Source organism: Thalassophryne amazonica, chromosome 19 (genome assembly GCF_902500255.1).
Source record: "Thalassophryne amazonica chromosome 19, fThaAma1.1, whole genome shotgun sequence".
Classification (NCBI taxonomy): domain Eukaryota; kingdom Metazoa; phylum Chordata; class Actinopteri; order Batrachoidiformes; family Batrachoididae; genus Thalassophryne; species Thalassophryne amazonica.
Window position 1 is genome coordinate 31,673,397 of NC_047121.1, and position 22,456 is coordinate 31,695,852.

At 40.4% G+C, this 22,456-nt stretch overlaps 1 protein-coding gene and 1 long non-coding RNA gene across 7 annotated transcripts in view; both read right to left on the reverse strand.

Moving 5' to 3' along the window:
* smoc1 (SPARC related modular calcium binding 1) overlaps positions 1-22,456 on the reverse strand; it is a 177,045-nt gene that overhangs the window by 16,643 nt on the left and 137,946 nt on the right. For 4 of the 6 annotated variants that reach the window (XM_034195206.1, XM_034195208.1, XM_034195205.1 and 1 more), the window contains exons 9-13: positions 20,782-20,974; positions 15,747-15,829; positions 8,835-8,940; positions 7,331-7,575; positions 6,890-6,923 (exon numbers count right to left, since the gene is read on the reverse strand). In XM_034195206.1, the coding sequence (XP_034051097.1) occupies positions 6,890-6,923; positions 7,331-7,575; positions 8,835-8,940; positions 15,747-15,829; positions 20,782-20,974 (661 nt within the window). Of the gene's footprint in view, positions 1-6,869; positions 6,924-7,330; positions 7,576-8,834; positions 8,941-15,746; positions 15,830-20,781; positions 20,975-22,456 lie in introns of all 6 variants that reach the window. The other 2 variants (XM_034195207.1, XM_034195203.1) reach the window with 1 other exon arrangement.
* Positions 45-5,534, reverse strand: LOC117531996. Its single transcript, XR_004566763.1, has 3 exons — positions 5,374-5,534; positions 4,995-4,999; positions 45-56 (listed from the first exon to the last, which is right to left on the reverse strand). It is a non-coding gene; the product is annotated as an uncharacterized LOC117531996 (long non-coding RNA).

Sequence of the window (22,456 nt, forward strand, 5' to 3'; positions counted from 1 at the left end):
ATGCTCTTGTTTCTCCTGCTTCTTTCATGGAAAGTCTGTTTTCTTTTACACGCCTCCTTCTTTCTCAGTCCTCACCAGTTTACCATGCCTGAGTGGCAGCATAATGCACTAAACCATTGAGATATTTACCTCCAGCTCTCAGGCATGAAGGTGAGAGATTGAGCGAGTACAACTTCAGGCGTCAGCTGAATCTGTGCCGATGTCTCCGCCTCAGCTGTTCCAGCACCATGCCTATTTACCCTGGCAGCTGTGCACAAGGTCCAAGAGTCCTAACATTATGCCCACTCACAGCCACTGTTCTCCAAGTGGAGCAGCGTACCAGTGTAAACACATGACCTCAGCGCTTTGTGCTGCTTAAGCATGCCTCAGACCATCATGAACAATGCCAAAGGGACCAATAACCAATAAGAGGGATGGAGACAATGACAAGTCTGAGACAAACTGAAAAATAAGCAACACACTATTGATAGTGGATTCGTATTAAAGTAACCTGAGAGTTTTAATCTCATCAGACATGAGACATACACTCAAATGACAATATTTCTCACAAAACAATAGTGTTTTATGTAATAAAATTATTAGTAACTGTCTGCACTTCTCAGACATTTCTTTATCCGTTAGATCACACTCTGGAATCAAGCTAAATTACTGTGCAATGGTTTCAGGCAGCAGAGAACTTTGATAATAACATATGTGGTGGCTTTCCCCTGAGTCATTGTGGGTCAACAGAAAACCCAATTTGAAATGTCCAAATATTCTTATTAAACAAAAAATCATATGTGAGCTTTTATAACATAACAAATGTTTATTTAAAGAAAGTAATCCGTTATGAAGAAAGAGTTGCCAATGATCACTCAATAATAAAATTAGAAAAACCTAATTAAATACAACCTGATACTTTTGACAACTTTTTGAAATTGTTCCAAATTTATTAAAACAAACAACAACAACAAAAAGAAACCAGGTGTACATAAGTATTCCCACCCTAGGCTCAATACTTTGTTGATGCACCTTTAGCAGCAATTACAGTCTTCTTGAAGATGATGCCACAAGCTTGGTGCACCTATCTTTGGGCAGTTTTGTCCATTCCTTTTGCAGCACCTCTCAAGCTCCATCAGGTTGGATGGGGAGCGTCGGTGTACAGCCATTTTCAGATCTCTCCAGAGATGTTCAATCAGATTCAGGTCTGGGCTCTGGCTGGACCACTCAAGGACATTCACAGAGTTGTCCTGAAGCCACGCCTTTGATATCTTGGCTGTGTGCTTAGGGTCATTGTCCTGCTGAAAGATGAACCGTCATCCCAGTCTGAGGTCAAGAGCACTCTGGAGCAGGTTTTCATCCAGGATTTCTCTGTACATTTCTGCATTAATCTTTCCCTCCATCCCAACTAGTCTCCCAGTTCCTGCCACTGAAAAACATCCCCACAGCATGATGCTGCCACCACCATGCTTCACTGTAGAGATGGTGCCTGGTTTCCACCAAAAACATCTGGCATTCATGCCAAAGAGTTCAATCTTTGTCTCATCAGATGAGAAAATTTGTTTCTCATGGTCTGAGAGTCCTTCAGGTGCCTTTGGCAAACTCCAGGCAGGCTGCCATGTGCTGTTTACTAAGGAGTGGCTATCTTTACACTGTCACCAGTGTGCTTGCTCAGGGGGTTGGTAAGGTTAGACCTTACTCATGTGAAGTGCCTTGAGGCAACTTTGTTGTGATTTGGTGCTATACAAATAAAATAAATTGAAGTGAAGTCCTGTGAATACTTTCCGGATGCATGGGCATATATATATATATATATATATATATATATATATATATATATATATATATATATATATATATTAGGGATGCACCGATCCCGATACCAGTATCGGGTATCAGCCCCTATCCCGTATTTATTTACTTGTACTTGTAATCATAAAACCTCTTCGATACTATGACACCCGATATGCCTTTACAGCAGCGTGTTGTCAACCTCTCAATGGGGGATTTTCAAACACACGTGCCGTAATTTCAGGACTGTACGCCACTACTTTGTTCATATGTTTTGAACACTGTGGCTTAAACAATGATGCGGCCAAATTTATGGACTTTTACAGGCTTTCATGTAATTCACTCATAAAACCCCAATTCCAATTAAGTTGGGACATTGTGTAAAATGGAAATAAAAACAGAAAACAATGATTTGCAAATCCTCTTCAACCTATATTCAATTGAATACACCACAAAGACAAGATATTTAATGTTCAAACTGATAAACTTTGTTGTTTTTGTGCAAATATTTGCTCATTTTGAAATGGATGCCTGCAACACGTTTCAAAAAAGTTGGGACAGGGCAACAAAAGACTGGGAAAGTTGATGAATGCTCAAAGAACACCTAACTGGAAACAGGTGAGTGTCATGATTGGGTATAAAAGGAGCATCCCCAAAAGGCTCAGCCATTCATAAGAAAAGATGGGGCAAGGATCACCACTTTGTGAAGAACTGCATGAAAAAATAGTACAACACTTTAAGAACAATGTTTCTCAACATTCAATTGCAAGGAATTTAGGGATTCCATCATCTACAGTCCATAATATAATGAGAAGAGATTCAGAGAATCTGGAGAACTTTCTACATGTAAGCAGCAAGGCTGAAAACCAACATTGAATGCCCGTGACCTTTGATCCCTCAGGAACCACTGCATTAAAAACCGACATCACTGTGTAAAGGATTTTACCGTGTGGGCTCATGAACACTTCAGAAAACCATTGTCAGTTAACACAGTTCGTCGCTACATCTACAAGTGCAAGTAAAATCTCTACCATGCAAAGCGAAAGCCATAAATCAACAACATCCAGTAACGCCACCGCCTTCTCTGGGCCCGAGCTCATTTGAAATGGACAGACGCAAAGTGGAAAAGTGTGCTGTGGTCTGATGAGTCCACATTTCAAATTGTTTTTTTGGAAATCATGGACATGGTGTCCTCTGGACAAAAGAGGAAAATGACAATCCAGATTGTTATCAGTGCAAAGTTCAAAAGCCAGCATCTGTGATGGTATGGGGGTGCGTTAGTGCCCATGGCATGGGCAACTTACACATTTGTGATGGCACCATCAATGCTGAAAAGTACATCCAGGATTTGGAGCAACACATGCTGCCATCCAAGCAACATCTTTTTCAGGGACACCCATGCTTATTTCAGCAAGACAATGCCAAGCCACATTCTGCACGTTTTACAACAGCGTGGCATCATAGTAAAAGAGTGTGGGTACTAGACTGACCTGCAGTCGCCCATTGAAAATGTGTGGCACATTATGGAGCGCAAAATATGACAATGGAGACCCCGGACTGTTGAACTGAGGTCGCACATCAAGCAAGAATGGGAAAGAATTCCACCTACAAAGCTTCAACAATTAGTGTCCTCACTTCCCAAATGCTTATTGAGTGTTGTTAGAAGGAAAGGTGATGTAACACAGTGGTAAACTTTCCACTGTCCCAGCTTTTTTGAAACGTGTTGCAGGCATCCATTTCAGAATGAGCAAATACTTGCACAAAAACAAAGTTTATCAGTTTGAACATTAAATATCTTGTCTTTGTGATGTATTCAATTGAATATAGGTTGGAGGATTTGCAAATCATTGTATTCTGGTTTTATTTAAATTTTACACAACGCCATTCATTGGAATTAGGGTTGTAAATGTTATAAACTGCAGCTAGAAAAGGCAGTAGATACAGAAAATAAGTACCAATGATATTGCTCTGACTCTGTCTGTTGATATTTCAGGTTTTGTTTTGTTTCTCAATTGCCCTCTCAAGGATCTCATTCCCATTCTCACCCTCTGAAATGCCCAACTTTGATTTACTATTATTTTAAACATTTTTTTCCTTTTTTTGACATTGACTTTATGCAAACTGGCCTCTGCATTTTATCCCCAGGGGGTTGAGAGTTGAAGCTGAATTGTAAGAATAACTCCTTCATTCATGGATGGATGCTGCATTGATTTGAAATTAATTATTGGCTTTTACTTTTGAAATTATTCCAAACAAACTTGAACGTGGTGTGGTACAAAGATTCAAGCTGTAAGGGTGTACCCAAGAGACTGAAACTCAGGAGATTTAGTAATAACAGAGCTGAGGGAGACACTTGTGCTCACATTCTGTTCAAATTTCTTCAATATAAAGAGCTGGCATTATTTTAAAATGTATCTCTCGTCTCAAGTCTCATTTTAAACATCTCACAGAGCTCCAGTAGCCGAAGCAACTTGTCCATTTCATATCCCTGTATGTTGCAGCAGCACCTCTCTGTCCTTATAGGTGTTACATATGACATCTTCAAACTATTGCACAACATGGAAGATCCTCTCAGGCATCACAGCATCCAAGTTGAGTAGGCACTTGGCAACACCTGAGCATAGCTCAGAAGGGCATGGGAAACGATACAAGATGATCAAAGCAGAGCAGTACACCAGGGGCCTCATGTACAAAGGCTGTGTACACACAAAAACCTGGTGTGCATCCATCACCACGCTAACATTGAGATGTATCAAAAGTGAAATGACCATGGACCATGCATCACGCAAAAATCATGGCTGGTGTACACACATTGGTACATTTGTTCCACTGCACACACGTAGAGTTGATGCTGGGAACCGTTAATAGTGTGAAAACAAGAAGTCATCAGAGTGAAGTGCACACCAGAGACACACTTATGAACAATTAAAACACTCACGTGTTTGCAATTATATGTGTGAATATAACAGCATGCGCAAAGTGATGAGAAGAAGAAGAACCTTTATTTGTCATTGTACATACATACAATGAAATGTGTCCTCTGCATTTAACCCATCCTATTTACAGTTAGACACAATCCAACCACTAGGAGGAGTGAGTAACCACAGTCCGGCAACTGGGACTCCAGATGTAGAGATGCTGCCTTGGTCAGGGGCAGAGAAAGGAGCAGACCTTAAATAAGCATGTTTTAATTGTGGAAGGAAACTGGAGTGCCCGGAGGAAACACACACTTACACAAGGAGAATATGCAAACTCCACACAGAAAGGGTGAGAAGTGAACCCACAATCTTCTTGCTGTGAGGCACCAGTGCTAACCACTAATGCACCATGTCACCAAAAATGGCATTAACAATGGCTGCATTAGCATAGTTGGAAGACCTTGCAAATGGTGCAATCCGAGGTGGGCGTGTATTCAGAGAATGCGAGGATGTGGTTGGAAATGACAATAATTGGCTCACAAGCCAATTCCGATTACCAAGGCCAGTGTTACTGGAGTTGCGCACAGAACAGTCATCTGTAGCTCACACTTGGTATAATTTATTTTCTGTGTTCATGTTGACTGATCTGATGGAGGGGGATTTCCAGCTCCAAGGGCCTATTTACAATTTGCATACTTAAATGGGAGGTGGAAAAGGAGGAGCTTGGTACATGTGCATGTGCACTCAATTCCACATTCAGTGGGATGTACAAACAGACCGTGCTTGGATCCATGCGTACGCACACTTCGATAAATCTGAATATTTTTGTGTTTACGCCAGTTTCTGGGTTTTAGCGTATGCCATGTTTCAGTAGGAAATCCATGCGTCTTCGTACATGAGGCCCCAGGACTCAAATACCAGGCAGATGAACCTAACCACAGCCTGGATTGAATACAAGAAAGCCTACAACTCTGCCTCACACATGGATATTGGCGTGGTTGGCACGTTCCAGTTCCTCGTCTCCAGGATTAGATGAGGAACATCCATGAAGAAATCGGAAAGTTGCTCCCCACCCCCACCCCCCAAAATCAGATGCTACAAAAATGTTTCAGACAGCTGAAGAGAGATGGTGTTAAGGAACAGGAGGAGGATATATCATGGAAGGCCAAGCCCCTACATGGGATGTACCATCAACAGATAGAGGAAGAAATGGTGACATCAAGATGTCCTATCAGTGGCTACTAAAAGACAGCACAGAAATTTTTCATCATGGTACCACAAGAACAAGCCCTAAGCACCAGATCCATAGAGGCAGGAGTCTACCACAGCCAACACTACTCAAGTTGCAAGCTGTGCAAAGGTGCCCCAGAGACAGTCCAGCACATAGTAGCAGGATGCAAGATACAAGGTGGAACAGCATACACTGAGAGGCACAAGCAAGTATCAGCAATAGTGTACAAGAACATCTGTGCCACATAGGGAGTATGAGCAATTCCCCAAGTCCCAATGGGAGGCACCACTGAAGGACTTCAAATTCCAGATAAACAAGCAGCTGCTGGCCAGTCAACCAGACATAGTGGTGGTTGATAAGAGAAAGGAAACCGCAGTTGTGATCGATGTGACAATCCTAGCTGAGAGTAACAACAGAAAGAAGGAGCACAACAAAACTGAGAAGTACCAAAGGCTGAAGGCGCAAATGGAGCAGATGTGGAAAGTAAAGTCCAAAGTGGTCCCAGTGGTAATAGGAGCACTAGGAGCTGTAACCCCCAGATTGGAAGAGTGGCTGCAGGAGAACATCAGAGGCCTCTGTCCAGAAGAGTGCAGTCCTCAGAACAGCCAAGATACTGTGCAGAACCCTCAAACTCCCAAGCCTCTGGTTGAGGACCAGAGCTTGAGGAACTCACATACCACCCTCCCCGGGGTGTGAGAGGGAGATACATAGATATGAACAGAACAGGTGTGTTTATGCATTAATAAACACAGAGACTGGACATAAAGAGCACAGACACACAAAGATACACAGACAGCTCACACGGCCAGTGGTTATGTGTAAAATTAAACAGGCTGTTGCCTCAATTAGCTGCACTCCTAACTGACACATCTCTGCCATGTCCCTGTTTATGGATTATAGAATAACTCAGAGCCAGAGGGAAGGTTAGTAAAACTGTCAGTGTGTCTTACGGAACAAATTAGTCCCTTGCCTTATCCCTTGGCTTCCACTCGTGGTTGAGCCACCTGCAAAAAAGAAAAGAGAACACACAAAATATTCAACTCTATACAACTGAAAATCTTCACCTGACGTCAGTAAAATGACAAATGCACCCCGAAGCACATAAATATCTTGCAGTCTTTGTGCTTTCTTAAACTGAAAGTAGCATCGTGTGTAAGTGGACTGTAGCTGGCACATTCCTCTTACTGAAAGCCACGTCCACAGTTGTTCCATGTAATGATCTCTTTTAAGACCAGTCTGTGAATTCATGAGTAGTAACAATTTTCCGGCCCAGACAGTGTCTAATTCTGCTGAGACATTAGTGTTGTCTAAATATCCATCAGACACAGACAGACAGACACACACACACACATAATTTTCCACATCTTTTTATTCCCGGCTGGATTGGCTGTTGAATCAGTTCCTCCCTTACCCTCCTTGTTGATGCCCAGGCAGCCCTTCATCTCGGGCAGGGAAATAGCTCGGTCCTTATTTAGGTCACAGTAGTCAGTGAACTTGCGGGCACATTTCTTAGGTTTGGCTTTTTTCTTCAGGTACCTCTTGAATGGCTTAAGCTCCTTCTTGTTGATATCATGGCTGCCATTGTTGTCCAGCTGAGTGAAGTACCAGTGCACCGCTCTCTCCTCTAAGGTGTGACTGGGATCAGGTTCAGCAAACCTGCAGAGATGCAGGCTGAGTCAGAAAAACAATACATCTAAAACTACAATATCCGGCATCAAGGGAAGTGTCGAAAATATGGATTAAAAATGTTTAACAAAATGTAAAAGTAAACACTTACCTATTTTGGGCTCACTCACTCACTTTGCAGCAAGGACCATGTTGCATGTGATGGATAGCTTTCATCCAAAATAGTGCAGCAAAATGATTTTGTGACTAAAACATGAACTTTGGCACACATATTCTAAATTAATTAATGTTCATTTTCAGATGTGGAGGTATCCTGGACCTGACCGCTAATGACCTACAAGGGTCAATGAAGAATTACACAAGGGTCAAAATTAAAAAAAAAATGTTGCAATCATATTGAAAAGTATACCACGTTGTTTGTCTGATCATAATGATTCCCAAAAGGTATAGTTTAGACTATCCTTGACTGAATGTTATGGAGTCATGGGGAAAAACAGGAAAACCAGTGGCAAAGGTCAATTTCAGTTTGTGCAGGGGTCAAAAGTTAAAGTTGTGCCAATTTTGGTAACAGTGATGCAAATTATTGGTTAACAGTATTAATAAATGGAATAGTTTTGTCTGTGTTGAATACTTGGTCTCCAAAGTAAAGGTCAAACAAGGTTGATGTCCAGTGGATTCTATGACATGTGACATAATGGTACCCCATAATATGATAACTAAGCATAACAGATGTTGCAAACTATTGCTTTTTAAAAACCCTATTAACGCAACCAATAATTTGCATCACTTTTTTTTTACCAAAATTGGAGCAACTTTATCTTTTGACCCCTGTACAAACTGCAATTGACCTTTGTCACCATTTTGCTGTTTTTAACACTATAAATCCATAACAGTCAGTCGTAGATAGTCCATACTATACCTTTTTGGGATCTTAATGATCAGACAAATAATATAGTATACATTTCAATACGAGTGGAACATTTTAAAATTGTGACCCCTGTGTAATTCTTCATTGACCCCTGTTGGTCATTAGAAGTCAGCTCCTGGATACTTCCACATCTGAAAATGAACATTACTTAATTTAGAATATGTATGCCATATTAGGTGCTTTAGTCACAAAATACACCACTAAAGTAGAGGTTTATTTATTTATTTATTTGTTCCTAAATACTGGTGCAAAGTGAGGAGACACCCCTGTCAATGTTCATACCAGGATTTGTCTTTTGCAAGTCCAATGTTGGAATACAATTTTAGTTAAGTCACAGGAGGCTGAAGTACACATTACTTACCTCCCACCACCAGAGGGAGCTGGTGAGTTTATGGCTTGCACCATGTCTGTGGTGAGAGCATCTAATAAGCTTGTAATGAATTCCACTTTCTTCCCCTCTGGGCAGCCTGGTACAAATCAAAGACGAAAAGCACCAAAATTACCCTCAACAACAAATTAGAGTCATTATGGTGAAGTGAAGCTGACGTGCGTCAAAACCCTCAGCAAAGGCCCAGTGTGAAAGACGCACAAATCAACAACCCTGTTCAAAACTTATGCCAATCTATTTGATGAATATCCAGTGTTTCCTAATTGCTGGTGAATCATTATAGGTTTATGCTTAACGGAGATAAAAATCCATTGTTTGGTTGGTTTTAAAAAAACAGTTGAAGCACATGGCCAGAAGTGGAGCAGAGGTGTTGAGAGTGATTTGTTGAGCAGCGCAGACCTGTTAACTTTTATGGCACACCTTGGGAAGCTCGTTTTAGTTGCCCTGATGTACGGTTTTAATAGAATGTCAAACCAGTGCAAATGTTTCCCTCCTAATTGTGTCTGTTAAAGGCGAACTTCAAAAGCAGCTGCATTGTAAACTGATATTCTCATTCCACCTACTTCTTTTCTTGGTACAGTCTTTCTTATGCTCTCTTCTTCAGTCAGTGCACTCTTCCCTTTTCTCCCTTGTGGCCTCCTTGTCCTGGTCTACATTCGCTTTTCATTCCTTTTGTGCTGGCTGCGGGCGTTCTCTGTGAGAGGTGGTCCACAGCATGGCCAGGTGAATTCAATTAGCTTTTCTACGACATGACAAGCTTGCAGGAGCACTGCCTTGCTGCGACTTAATCCAAGTGTTAAATTGGGGCATTATGAAGAGCATACTATTAATGCCCCCTGACACTTGCACAACTTTGATGCCCGCATTTGCACGCCCTATGTCATGCAGGAGAATAAACTCATCATTAAGGAGTGTAGACTGAACGTGAGAGGGGTGCCGGCACATGCAATTGTGCAAAGAGAATTTTGAAATGTTCAAAAAATCTTTCATGCATAAATGCGGTGCAACATTGTGCAGTCTACTCGCCAATACTACGTGCAGCTTCTTCTTTACTCGTCAAGCCGAGTTAAGAAGTGAACAGAGTGAGTGATTGCATCAGTGCACCGCATCAGAGCGCAGCTCGTCTGAACGATTATAATGAGATGTTACATTTATCATAAACATACTTTTACAACTGCACACAAGAAGGAAAGAACATGCGACTGTTTTACCAAGCCATGACAATGTAAACATGACAAATAATTACCTTTTGAGATGGCTCCAAAGGCTTTCTTCAGCTTTCTGCGCGCTTGCAGAGAAAATGATTAATCCACCATGAAATAATTATTTTATATATGCAGCATCCAGTGCACAATGTGTGGCAGCTGGTGGAACAAAGCACAACGTCCAGCTGGGATCACAGCGGGTGGGATCATCACGACGATGTGCGTGCAAGTATGTGCATCAAAGTCATGCAAGTGTCAGGGGGCCTTTATGTCGTATTCACCCTAGTGGCGAGGTGTCAACTGCACCGTGTGATTCACAAGTTGTTGTGTTTTGCACGCTGCTTTGATCTCATTAACCTAAAGACTCCTCTTATTGAAGTAGATTAAACCAGAACTAAAATAAATAAATATCTTGAAAATGTGAATTTCTTAATAGGATTAATCCACCACCAGAGTCTGCAAATAATGACTGCCTGAAATTATGCTTGAAATGATACCTGAATCCCTGTGGGCCATTCTTTATGGGATTTATACCTCTTAACAGATTGAATTTATTTAAAGGTGGTTAAACTACTCAGCTTTTCTATCATGCCAAACATCTTGCAAACACTTGATCTTGTGACTGCATTCGGAAGTTTTGACGCAGCCTGGGATTTGCATGTGAGGCCAAACTAAATTCAAATTTTTCCACTAACAGTACTTAGACAATAAGTGGTGATAAAAACATTGAGTGGAATTCAAACTATATGCAGATAAATCTGCCTCCACTAACACTGCTTCTCTCTTTGGCATCCTTTTGCATGAAGTCAGAGTCACAAGTTTTAGTAACATTATTGTGCTGTGTAGCTTCCTGTGATTAAAAAATTAATATAGTGTACAGTTTATTCATCATTTTATTGTTCATAGTAGTATTAGTATGGGTAGTAGCAACAACAATATTTAATTAATTAAAAATAATTACTTTTATACTAGCCGAAGCAGTGGGTCACCCTTCTGAGTCTGGTCTGCTTGAGGTTGCTTCCTCAAAAAAAAGGCCAGAGGGAGTTTTTCCTGACTACTGTTGCCTATGTGCTTGCTCGGCGGGATGTGATGCGCCTTGTGGAGACTTTGCTGTGATTTGGTACTATATAAATAAATTAAATTGAAATAATTGCTAAGCAATGCAAAGTGAAACTGCTCACAATGTGAAAGCGACTGAAACGTCAGCTGTCTGAAAAAAAAAAGAATAAAGACAAAAATAACACTGGACACTAATAATGTAATGCATTCTGGATAAATCTGGCCTATATGCAATAGCAAGATTCAATTTTGAACCATTTGTACAGGTGGATAATTACTGAGATGTCTCCATTTTTCATAGGAGATCTAAGCCAAAATATATAAAAATAAAAGCTCTATGATCAGGAATTCTTTGAAAATTCCAGATTCCTGGTCCAGACCCAACCTGACCAGCAGAGCTGATGTCTCTTGAAGTTTAGTGTGACTGACCTTTGAGGAGGACCATGACACATTAAAACCTACCATATGTAAAAACTCAGTAGGAGGAATAATTTTTAAATTACACGACAGATAGTTACCATTTGCAATGTCCTTTTCCCGTCCTTGGGGCAAAAAAATCTCCCACTCAGCACATCCTGCAACACCTCACAACACCCACATCTTCCATAAAACATGTCACACATCTGCTGCACAGTCAGGAACCATGCTCCAACTCTGTAAAATCCCCAGATGGTGAATTAAAGTTACAATATAACTTTAAATGATGGTGGGGGAGAGGGGCAAGAACCTTAAGTGAGCACTAAGAAAGGCAATGGAGTATAAGCTGAGGTTAAGACCCCACGTTTAGAGGAGAGTCTCTGATGTGAGAAGCCAACATCATTGTGTAGTTGGCCAATTCTTAAGGAAAATCAGGTGATGAAGAGAAATCCTTAGTATTTGTTTTTCTATCAAAGATGTAAGTTATGCAGATACAGACTTCAAAGAACTTTGTGAAAACCCACTATCGCCATGAAATTCATATAAATAATAAATATAAATTCATAACTATAATTTTTGAACTACAACTGCAAATTAGAAATGACATAAAATGTGCAATCAATAACAATATAAAATGTTAAAAGCATGGCATTTTAGCAAGTATTATGTTGAAATAATTTTTGTGTTTATTATTGAAGACAAGGATGTGCAAATGATAGGCACAGTTAGCTTAGCTTCACCTCAATTTATTTTTGTAGTGGAGCTGTTTTGCGATACTTTGTTTTTAAGTGATTTGGTTACTTTGGTCTTGTTTAATGTTAGGTCTGGGAAGATGCAACAATGCCCCACCTTGCCACATCCACTACACCACAGAACCATGGACAACCAATGAGACATGAACTGGTCAACCCTCATTTCTTAAATGTAGCCATGAACCTGCTGCAGCCAAGTGGAAGATGGGTGTCCCCCTTGGCCTTCTACAGCGGATGGAGACCTCAACGCTGAGGCACGTGCATGCTGGATCATGAGAAATGGACTACATGGCCAAAATATCAAAGCTGAGGTTCCTTCACCACATAAGATATATGCCTCACATGGCTCCTTAAGTAACCGCTTGTTTGACAAAAAGGCATTCCAGCAGTACCCAAGGTTTCTCTGAAGAGACCTAGTATCACAGACATCCAATCACTACCTTAGGTCTATGGTTATGGCCCCTTCCCAAATAGTGTGGACGACGTGTGGACGAAAACAGCGAAACAGCGCAAAACAGTTCGAAATTAGCGCACCACGAAACATCGCGCCAACGAGCAGGCGTGCACAACGCCAGCGCAATGGTGTCTTTCGAGCAGGAACAGCAGCTCATGCTGCTGGAGCTGCTTGCATTGTGTTCCATGGGACGAGCTGCACCACATCGCGCTGCTGATTTGGAGGAAAATGGAATAAAAACCAGCTGTATAATTAGTAAATATCACTGGGTTGATATAAATAATACATAAAGGGGGACGCAATACAGAACTCTGCGGTTAAATAACCCTGGTTTAAAAAAAAAGATCAAAAAGCACAACATTCACAGGATTTGAACCCACACATCCTAATTACCAGGCAGCAACTCTACCACTGCACCACAATCACTGTCTTGTAAAAGGAAGGTGAAATGTCTCTAATCAACAAGCAGATAAATGTATTTTCTCAAAAAAATAAGAAAATTGCTGTGATAACAGACCAAACAGCGTTTGCGACAGTGTATTTCTGCTGATATGTGACTGAAAGTGGCATATTTGTCATACAGTTGGCCTGTCATATGGTCCATGTTTTTATGTTTTCGATGTGAGTACAGCAAGCGTGCGCACACGCGTGTGTCCATCAACACACGGTGCGTGTTCTGCAGCTCTGATGTCCAGATCCAGAGATGTCAACAACTGTCACACTCCCGTCCGTTCAGCGCACTTCGTCCACATTTCGCACTATGTGTGAAGGGGCCCTTAGTGACAATCTCACAATAACACAGTAAGGCAGGAAGCACCAGGACCAACTGAACTTTAATTTTCACCAAACACTTTTGTCCAGTGAACTTATGACTCATACATTAATGTCACTGTCGAGAAAAGAGAAACTCTGTACAAATGTGTCACTTTATATGTTGACTAAAATAAATACTACTTACAACTAACAATAATTCACTCACTCATCTTCAACTGCTTACTCTAATTAAGGGTGATTGTTGTGTGGGCCGCCAGAAGAGGAGGTACTGCTGGCCCACCACCAGAGGGCGCCCTGCCTGAAGTGCGGGCTTCAGGCACGAGAGGGCGCTGCCGCCATGGACACAGCCGGGGTTGACAGCTGTCACTCATCAACTCATGACAGCTGTCACCCATCTCCACTTCATCAATCCACTCCATAAAAGCCGGACGTCATCTCCACCTCGCTGCCGAGATATCATCTACCTGTGAAGGTAATTTCTCTGCTGACTTAAACTTAAATAATAGTCTGAACTCTTTTGCAGCCGTTTCCTGTGGTGTGCCTTATCAGCTGGATTGGCGTTTGGTGTGAACAGCGACGGCTACGCTTCACACCCAATCCAGATAAGTGGTTTAACAGGAGCTGCACGAGTGTGTGATTAGAGGTGGAGGTGACTTTCCACCTTCTGACTGTTTTTGTTACCCACATCTCACTGTTTGTGCTCCTCGCCAGCAGTACCAGATCCAACAGTCGGGGACGGTGATCACCTGGGAATTCGGGACTTGGCGGCTCCAGTATTCACCGGGTTCTGTGGCGGTGGAAATCGTGTGGTTCCGGCTCTTCTCAGGACAGACGTCTTCTATCCTCGAGCCTGCCCACACGTCACCTTTGTGTATTGACTGCTATCAGATTCTGTGATTGTCTGTATAATCGTTGTGCACATTCACAACATTAAATTGTTACCTTTGGCTCATCTATTGACCGTTCATTTGCCCCCCCTGTTGTGGGTCCGTGTCACTACACTTTCCCCAACAGTGATGGAGAAGCTGGAGCCTATCCCAGCAGTCACAGTGCGTGAGGTGGGGTACACCCTGGACAGAACCCCAGTCTGTCGCAGTGTCACATATAGACCAACACATTCACACTCTCACTCGCACACTTATGGACAATTTAAAGTTTCATAATAATAATCCCATTCAATTTATTTGATTTGTATAGCAACAAATCACAACAATACTGTCTTTAGGTGCTTCACACGAGTAAAGTCTAACCTTACCAACCCCCCCGAGCAAGCACACAGGTGATAGTGGGAAGGAAAAACTCTCTCTGGTGATAATGAGGAAGAACCTCAGCAGACCAACCCAGAGGGGTGACCCACTGCTTAGGCCATTCTAACAGGTAGAAGATTTTTACAAATTGTACAAGAATTTCTTAACAAACAGAAAAAACAAGAGAGCACCACAAACAGAGTCCTTAATTGAAACTAAAAGCAGTCCATCTTGGGTCTTTAATCCATAGATGCCCATGTCCAGTACCGGTAGGTTCCAGTAGGTATGACTTCCAGTCACTGGTGCAACAGGCAGGGCATCCTGAGGTCAGTCCGGCACCCTGGGTGCAGGGCCAGGATCTGTCCTTGGTGTTGTCAGTGTCTCAGACAGAGTAGAATCAGTCACTTAGAAATAACTGCTCCTGAGGCATTAACTCACAAGCAGTAAATCAACAGGAAAGAAAAGAGATTATTACTAAGGTGGTCGCCAGCAGCTAGCCCCGTGCTTCACACACAGACCCAGAACTTAGGTAATAATAATAATAATAACAATAATAATAATAATAAATTCTCACTAAAGAACTAGGAAAATATCAGCAGGACAATTCACAATTTCAGTAAAAGCATATTTTACTGATTTTTAACAGGATTGATTACCATAACATTTTTTTTTAAATTACTTCATAATTTGTAGTGTTATTTTAGAAAAAGACAGACAATTTAAAAAAAAAAAATTGGCAAAATGTTTTGGGAGTGTGGCAAAAATTTGATTCACTGCTATCCTTCTGTAGTAGGATAGCAGTGAATCAAAGGATGTTTAAGCAACTTCCTCTGGTATTGGAAGAAGACATTTTATTTGACTTAATCAGTTACACCTATGATAAAATGCTGCTGTTGAACATTTTAAAATTTCAAATTCCTCCTCCTTCAGGATAAAATTTAAGTAGAGTAAAAGATATAAAGTTGTTGCTGCCCAACCTGTGAGGTCTCTGCCTTGGAAGGGATCTTCTGTATCTGAGACCCAAGACCGTGCAGCGTTGTCACACTCCGGTGTCTGATACCTGTTACACAGAGCGGAGATAACAGCATCAATAAAACACAGCTCAACATACAGGAAGAATAAAAGCGTGCTGAATGTGCAAAACACTGACACATCATAGTTACAGCTCATCTACATTAATAGAAGGCTCAACACTACATACAATGCACGTTTGCTTTCACAGGTGTCACAAAAAATCCTAAGCAGATTTTTGATACCATGCAACACAATTACTCCATCAGAAGTACTGATACTTGTCTTCTGATAACAAGCAGTTGTCATCATGCTAGTCCATGGTCCAAGCAGGTTTTCGGTACCACAAGGGGCATAAACAACACTTAGAATTCAGCCTTAGTGTACCATGGCTTACACAAAAATGTATGGTAGCCATCTCAGGGTGGTAGCGATGGTCACATAGGTATCAATGAAGACTTACACAGAGGTCAATATTTAAAAATACTCCAGTCATATTGAGAAATATATTACATTATTTGTCTGATCATAACAATTCCAAAAATGTATAGTTTGGACTAGCTATGACTGAACTCTGGAGTTATGGGGTAAAAACAGCAAAAAATGGTGACAAAGGTCCATTTCAAATTGTACAGGGGTCAAAAGTTAAAGTTGCTCCAATTTTATTAAGAAATGATGCAAATTATTGGTAGAGTTAATAGGGTTTGAAAAATAATAGTTTGCACCATCTGTCATGCTTAGTTATGTTACGGGGTAACATGTCACGTCATAGAATCCAATGGACTTGGATTGTTTGACCTTTACTTTGAAGATCAAACATCCAAAACAGTGGAGAAACTTGTGAAGTGTCACATCAGCTGGTTGATGGTTGGTCTGGTTGAAGATGGCTCCAGAGTACTGGTCCATATAGAACTTGTAGTCTGTCTCCCAGCTGTCTCTTTGTTGCTTCATCAGAGACTTCAGGTTCTCAAGCTGTGTGTGTCTTCACTGGCTTTACCTCTTAACTTAGGTTTCAGGTCCAATAGTGAGTCCAGGGTGCCTGACAGCCTGTGTCTCAGTTCCCCTGGGTTGTGGCACTTTTTCCATTTGTCAATGACTTCAGAAACACTCTTGACACAGTTCTTGTGAGCCCGAATAGGGGCCCTGGCTTTGTCCCAAATTGCCTCAGCTTCTGTGGAGATGACTTCAGCAATGGCAGAGGTGTCATCACTGGCACGTTCAATGCACAAATACCTGTAGCATTGCAATATGGTTCTGATAGTTGGAAGCTGGTGGGCAGGCATTGCAGCCAGGGACAGGCCAACAACATCCTCCCACTCCTCTGCTGAGCTTCCCCTCCTCTTGAACGGTCCTCCTGCATGTTTATTTCTGTCAGAACTACTCTGTCTTTCTTTTCTTTCCCCTTGGATGGGTTGGCATATCTACATCTGTCACAGTACCTCTACCTATCTGAAATATACATTTTACTTTATATTAATTGTGCTCACAAAACATTACATAATCCCTTTTAATTACACTTATGAATAAGTTTAACTTAAACAAAACATGTAGGTATATTGTATGGTAATTTTAAAAGACCATGAAAAAAAGCACTTACTGAATGAACCACACATCTTGACCATAGGAGCAGCACTGATTAATAGTCTCAAAAGCATTGCAGTGACCTCTGTGGTTAAAACCCTCAACTATTCAAGCTTTCTTAGTTGGAAATGTGTTAAAGTAACATAGAAAAAAGTATCAAGCTTTAGTAAGATTTTTATAACATAAAATTGTGAAATGAGTATATTTTTCTATGAAATCAATATAACTTGATGTCAACCTCACACAAATGGACTAAGTAACCATCATAAATGAAACCAGCACCCCCAAAAACCACAGTTTCTGTTCAGATAATAGTGTTTTCTGTTTAATTTTTAAAAAATTTTCTTTTAACGTTTTTTATGCAAAAATGGGTGTTTCGCTGCAAAATACGCTGACGCAAGAAAGGTGGCAGGGGGAGGGGGGTCAAGTCTTGTCCAATTTTGCTGAAAATTTTACTGTTTCATCAGTTCACATGGGAGACAAATTGGTTTATAGAGCAGCAAGCTCTGAGAACTTTTGCAAAAAATGAGACACCCTACTAAGGCTGCATTCTAAGTGTTCTTTCGTCCCCTTAAGTGTTACGGATTAGGTCAAAATTGATGACTGGCTCATGGACGATGCTTTTGCACACATGCATGGAAGCTCTGGCAGACTAAACCAAAAACACATTCCTCTGCTGTTGATCTTTAAAACATTATCGATCTAATAAGCACTCATGAAATAAATTTGATATGCTGTGCGTAAAGCATTGTTTCAAACCCATGACAAACTGTTCTGCATTATGCATGCTATGACTCGCTCTCTCCTGGCTATTGTGTCTGTGCTTCTTGATTAGAATGGAAAATTCAGCATGTGAGTCTTATTTGTCTCAAGTTGTCATTCCTTTTTTCACTTTCATGTTGGCACCAATCCAAAATGGGCTGTCTGATGCGTGATTCTGCAAGTTGCCCTTCCAAGGGATGGGGGGAGCATAAACTGAGCTCTATTCTGTTTCAGGGAATGAATAATCACATGCTTCTCGTGGAGTTTGTCTGAAATGTAGATGAGCATTTGATCTACATTAGCTCTGTCATTCTTTTGAAGGATGATTTCAACTAGCTAGTATTTAAGTGAACAGTCCAATCCAGTATATTTTAAGAAAATGAAGCACAGTGTTTTGTCACCCTTATAAAATTGAAAAATTATGTATCAATGTTGCACACACAGGATGTGAGCTATATTGGTTTCAGCAGGAAAAACAAAAAACCAGCTTTCCCACTTTACTCCTGATGAGGAAATAAAGGATTGCCAAAGCGTGTTGTGAGAAAAAAAATGTTGGCTTTATATGAAAAACTATTCCACTGCTGGCCACTGGGTTTACAGTCCTTCATTTATTTATTTTAAATAGCACTTACAGTGCTGTGAAAAAGTTTTTGTAACCTTGAGTTTTTACATGTTTGAAATTTTTTTAGGACATCAATAAATAAAACAAAAATTCAGGCTTTTATATTAAAATTTCTAAAATTATGCCCTTTAAACTCAGTGAAAAGTAATCGCTACATCATGAATTAAAAGAACTAAAAATCTGGTGCTCCTCACAAGATTTCTGAGAGGAGAGAAAATAATTATCAGAAGAATTGTGCAAGAGCCAAGGACTACATGTACAGAGCTTCAGAAAGACCTGGAACTAGCAGGTACAATTCTTTCACAGAAAACAATAAGTAATACACTCAGTCACCATGGCCTGTATGCACACTCAGCACGCAAGACTCCACTGCTGAAGAAAAAGCACGTTTCATACTGGGAGAAAATAGTCTGGACAGATTAAACCAAAATTGATCTCTTTGGATGCTACAATACACACCATGTGTGGAGGTCAAATGGCACTGCACATCACCCCCAAAAAACACCATACCAACAATGAAGTTTGGAAGTGGGAACATCCTTGAGTGGGGCTGTTTTTCCGCATCTAGCACAAGCAAACTTCATATATTCTTGATAAAAATCTACCAGGATGATGAAGATGAAATGAGGGTGGACATTTCAGCAGGACAACGATCCCAAACACAGAGACAACAAAGCTCTCAGCTGGTGTCAGAGAATGAAAATAAAGCTGCTAGAATGGCCCAGCCAATCACCTGACTTGAATTCAATATAAAATCTATGGAAAGAACTAAAGATCAGACTTTATAAATGAGGTCCACAGAACCTTCAAGATTTGAAGACTGTTTGCGTGGAAGAACGGGCCAAAATTACACCTGAGCAATGCATGGGACTAGTTTCTCCACACAGGAGGCATCTTGAAGCTGTCATTACCAAAAACTTGTACAAAGCATTAAATAAATATCAGTAAGCATGTTCAATAGTTTTATTATGATAAGGGTGCACAAACTTTTTCACAACACTGTATTTCAGGGGTGATTCATTTGGGCCTGAGACTGATCAAAATCTCATATGAAACAAATCCTCAGCATGACAAACATATGCCTTGCATATAATAATGCCTAAGCATCAAGTAAAAAAAAAATACAAATTAGAATTTCAAAGTCTAAACAAATGAGGCTGTGCGAATTCAGTGAAAAATACACTTTACTGGAGATATATACTGTGCTTGACAAAGTATCTCTTGAGTTTATCAATGCTTATGAGTGACTGCGAACATCATTATTAATCTAAGTGCTGGTCTAATCCTTCAAGGGAGCTCTATAAGGCCCAAAGGGTTTCAGATCAGAAGGTCTGTTCTTGCTATAAATCATTAAAAAAGTTTATCCATCCTCAGAAACATGAACTGATCATCAATGTTTGTCATTTGTTCAATTTTCCTGTTGTCTTGTAGCCATCTCTCCACATATGGCTCCAGAAAAAAAGGACTTTAAAAATGGATCTGCCTCTTCTATTTCCCTAAAGCAATATAAAGAGCAGAAAGTGCCATGAAAACAAACCATGCAAAATACTGAGCTAACTGATAGTCCCACTAGGGCTTGAAGCTCACTCCTTTGCCAAATCAAATGGCAACAGAAGCTCGCTGACTCAGAATCTCACAAGAATTATAAGGCGTTAGCTGCCAAAGATTTGAAATGGAATTTGCAGATTTAAGTCACAGACACATTACGTTAAAAACAATTTGAGGATTTTCATTAGTATCTGTACCAACAAAGCTGAACACAGCTCATGTTTTTCATTCATTCTCTATTACTTAGATTTGTATATTAATACAGTTTGATTATTTTAAGAAAGCATATTAATCCATTTGATAGAAAACTGCAGTACTGTAATTTAGGGGTGGTAATAAATAAATACAAAACAAATGCTATTTAGTAGATGGTATTTTTGCCAGTGTGGCAGGTTTCTAAGATAAATAGCATTAATCACAAAACCAAACAAACAAAAAAGGCTTTTTAAGTTTAACTGATAGTTTGGATCAATTTTTTTTTTAAGTACCTGGTAGAGGTTCCTGGAATGGGCCGCCCCGTGTCCACCAGAACACACCAGCAGTAGCCTGTTGACTGGTGGCACTGAACTGCTTTGTAAAGGCCTCCGGGCCCACAGTCTGGGATGAAAATGGCCTCACGTGGGTTCTGCCGAGCCTCATCCAGGGCGCTCTGTCGCTCCTGGTCACAAGAAGGAACTTTCTCTAAAACCATGAAAAACACACTCAATACAGAAACACACAACTGGGAAAGATGAAACAAAGCGATTGAACTGTTCTACTGGTGTGTTGGCGTGTTTCTGTGGCATTTTGTGTTGAGTTCTCTGTAGCGGGTTTGCATATTCAGCACTGCTAATATTGTGTCACATGTGCCGAAAAAAATGCCATGTGTGATCAGAGGAGCAAGAGAGTTCTGTTTATGGGGAATTGTTCAAAAATACAAAGCAGGATTTGTACTACACTTAATCACTGCGATTAACTATAGTGTTTGTAGTTTTTACCCCATATTTTGCAACATAATGTTAGTTTTCTTATAAAATACCAAGTCCCCTTACATGTATGTTCTTAGTACACTAAACAACACTTACATAATCAATTAACAAATTGATTAGCTGATACAAACAACAAAGTCATTTTTGAAATAATTTATTAGATATAAGAAAAATTACCAATTTTGACTTGGTCCAAATTCTTAAATATGAGGATTTGTTCCTTTTCTGTTATATTTGAGATTACCTGAATTTTATTTACTTATTTTGCAAGTTTTGTCTGTACAATACAAAAGACAACAGCCCAGTTTAAGCCACTTTCAATGTGTATTTTAAAAGCAGGTTTGTAATTGTATTTGCTTTAAACATCTCTAAAACAATTTGAAAATCTTACATCAAGAGCATGTTTACCAGACCATTGTTACATTCTCAATGTGTATGCTCTGTAGTGTGTAAATCTCGCGTGACTAAGCGTGAACTCCAACCTCCACTGTCAGCATGGGGTGTGTTAATTGCCTATTTGCCCGAAAAATGTACGAGGAGCGATTCTCACAGCTTATTCCACAGGTTGCTGTTCTAGTATGATCGCCCACGATCCAAAAAAGTGCTCTAACAGGAGGAAACAGCTCTTTATAAAAGGCAGACCTGGCAACACCCCCTAAAAATGAAAGCAAGAAGCTAAGCCCTTGGCCAGAGGTTTTGCTGCTTACATTGCACCTTTTACTAAACCCTTTTTCTAAACCCTTAAAAAGTATTGAGTTGGTGTTTTGTTTTCATGACAACTGGAGAAGTGCACTTTAATGTTTTGAGGAATTAATGGAACGTTGCATTTTTATAGTGTTCTGTAATCTGCCTGACAGCGCTTCGTGATGAAAAAGTCTACTGTTTTTCGGGCTTTCTTCCCAAACACAACCATCATTTGTGTGCTGCACGTTTGAATCAAGACATTAAATGTAGTTTCACATGAGCAATTTTTACTATTGTAATACTGAATGATTTTTACGAATAAAGCCACGACAAAAAATGTGTGCACAGTGCGTACAGGATTACTGCTGATGTTGCCAATATTATTTATTAAAAATATTGTCTTATTGTTCTGATTGTCAGATCTGGGACACGTTTAAGGCACTTTGTCGACCTGTCTTTGGGCAAGTTACAGGCATTTGTCGCAGTGTTATACATAGATTCAGTCATGTCC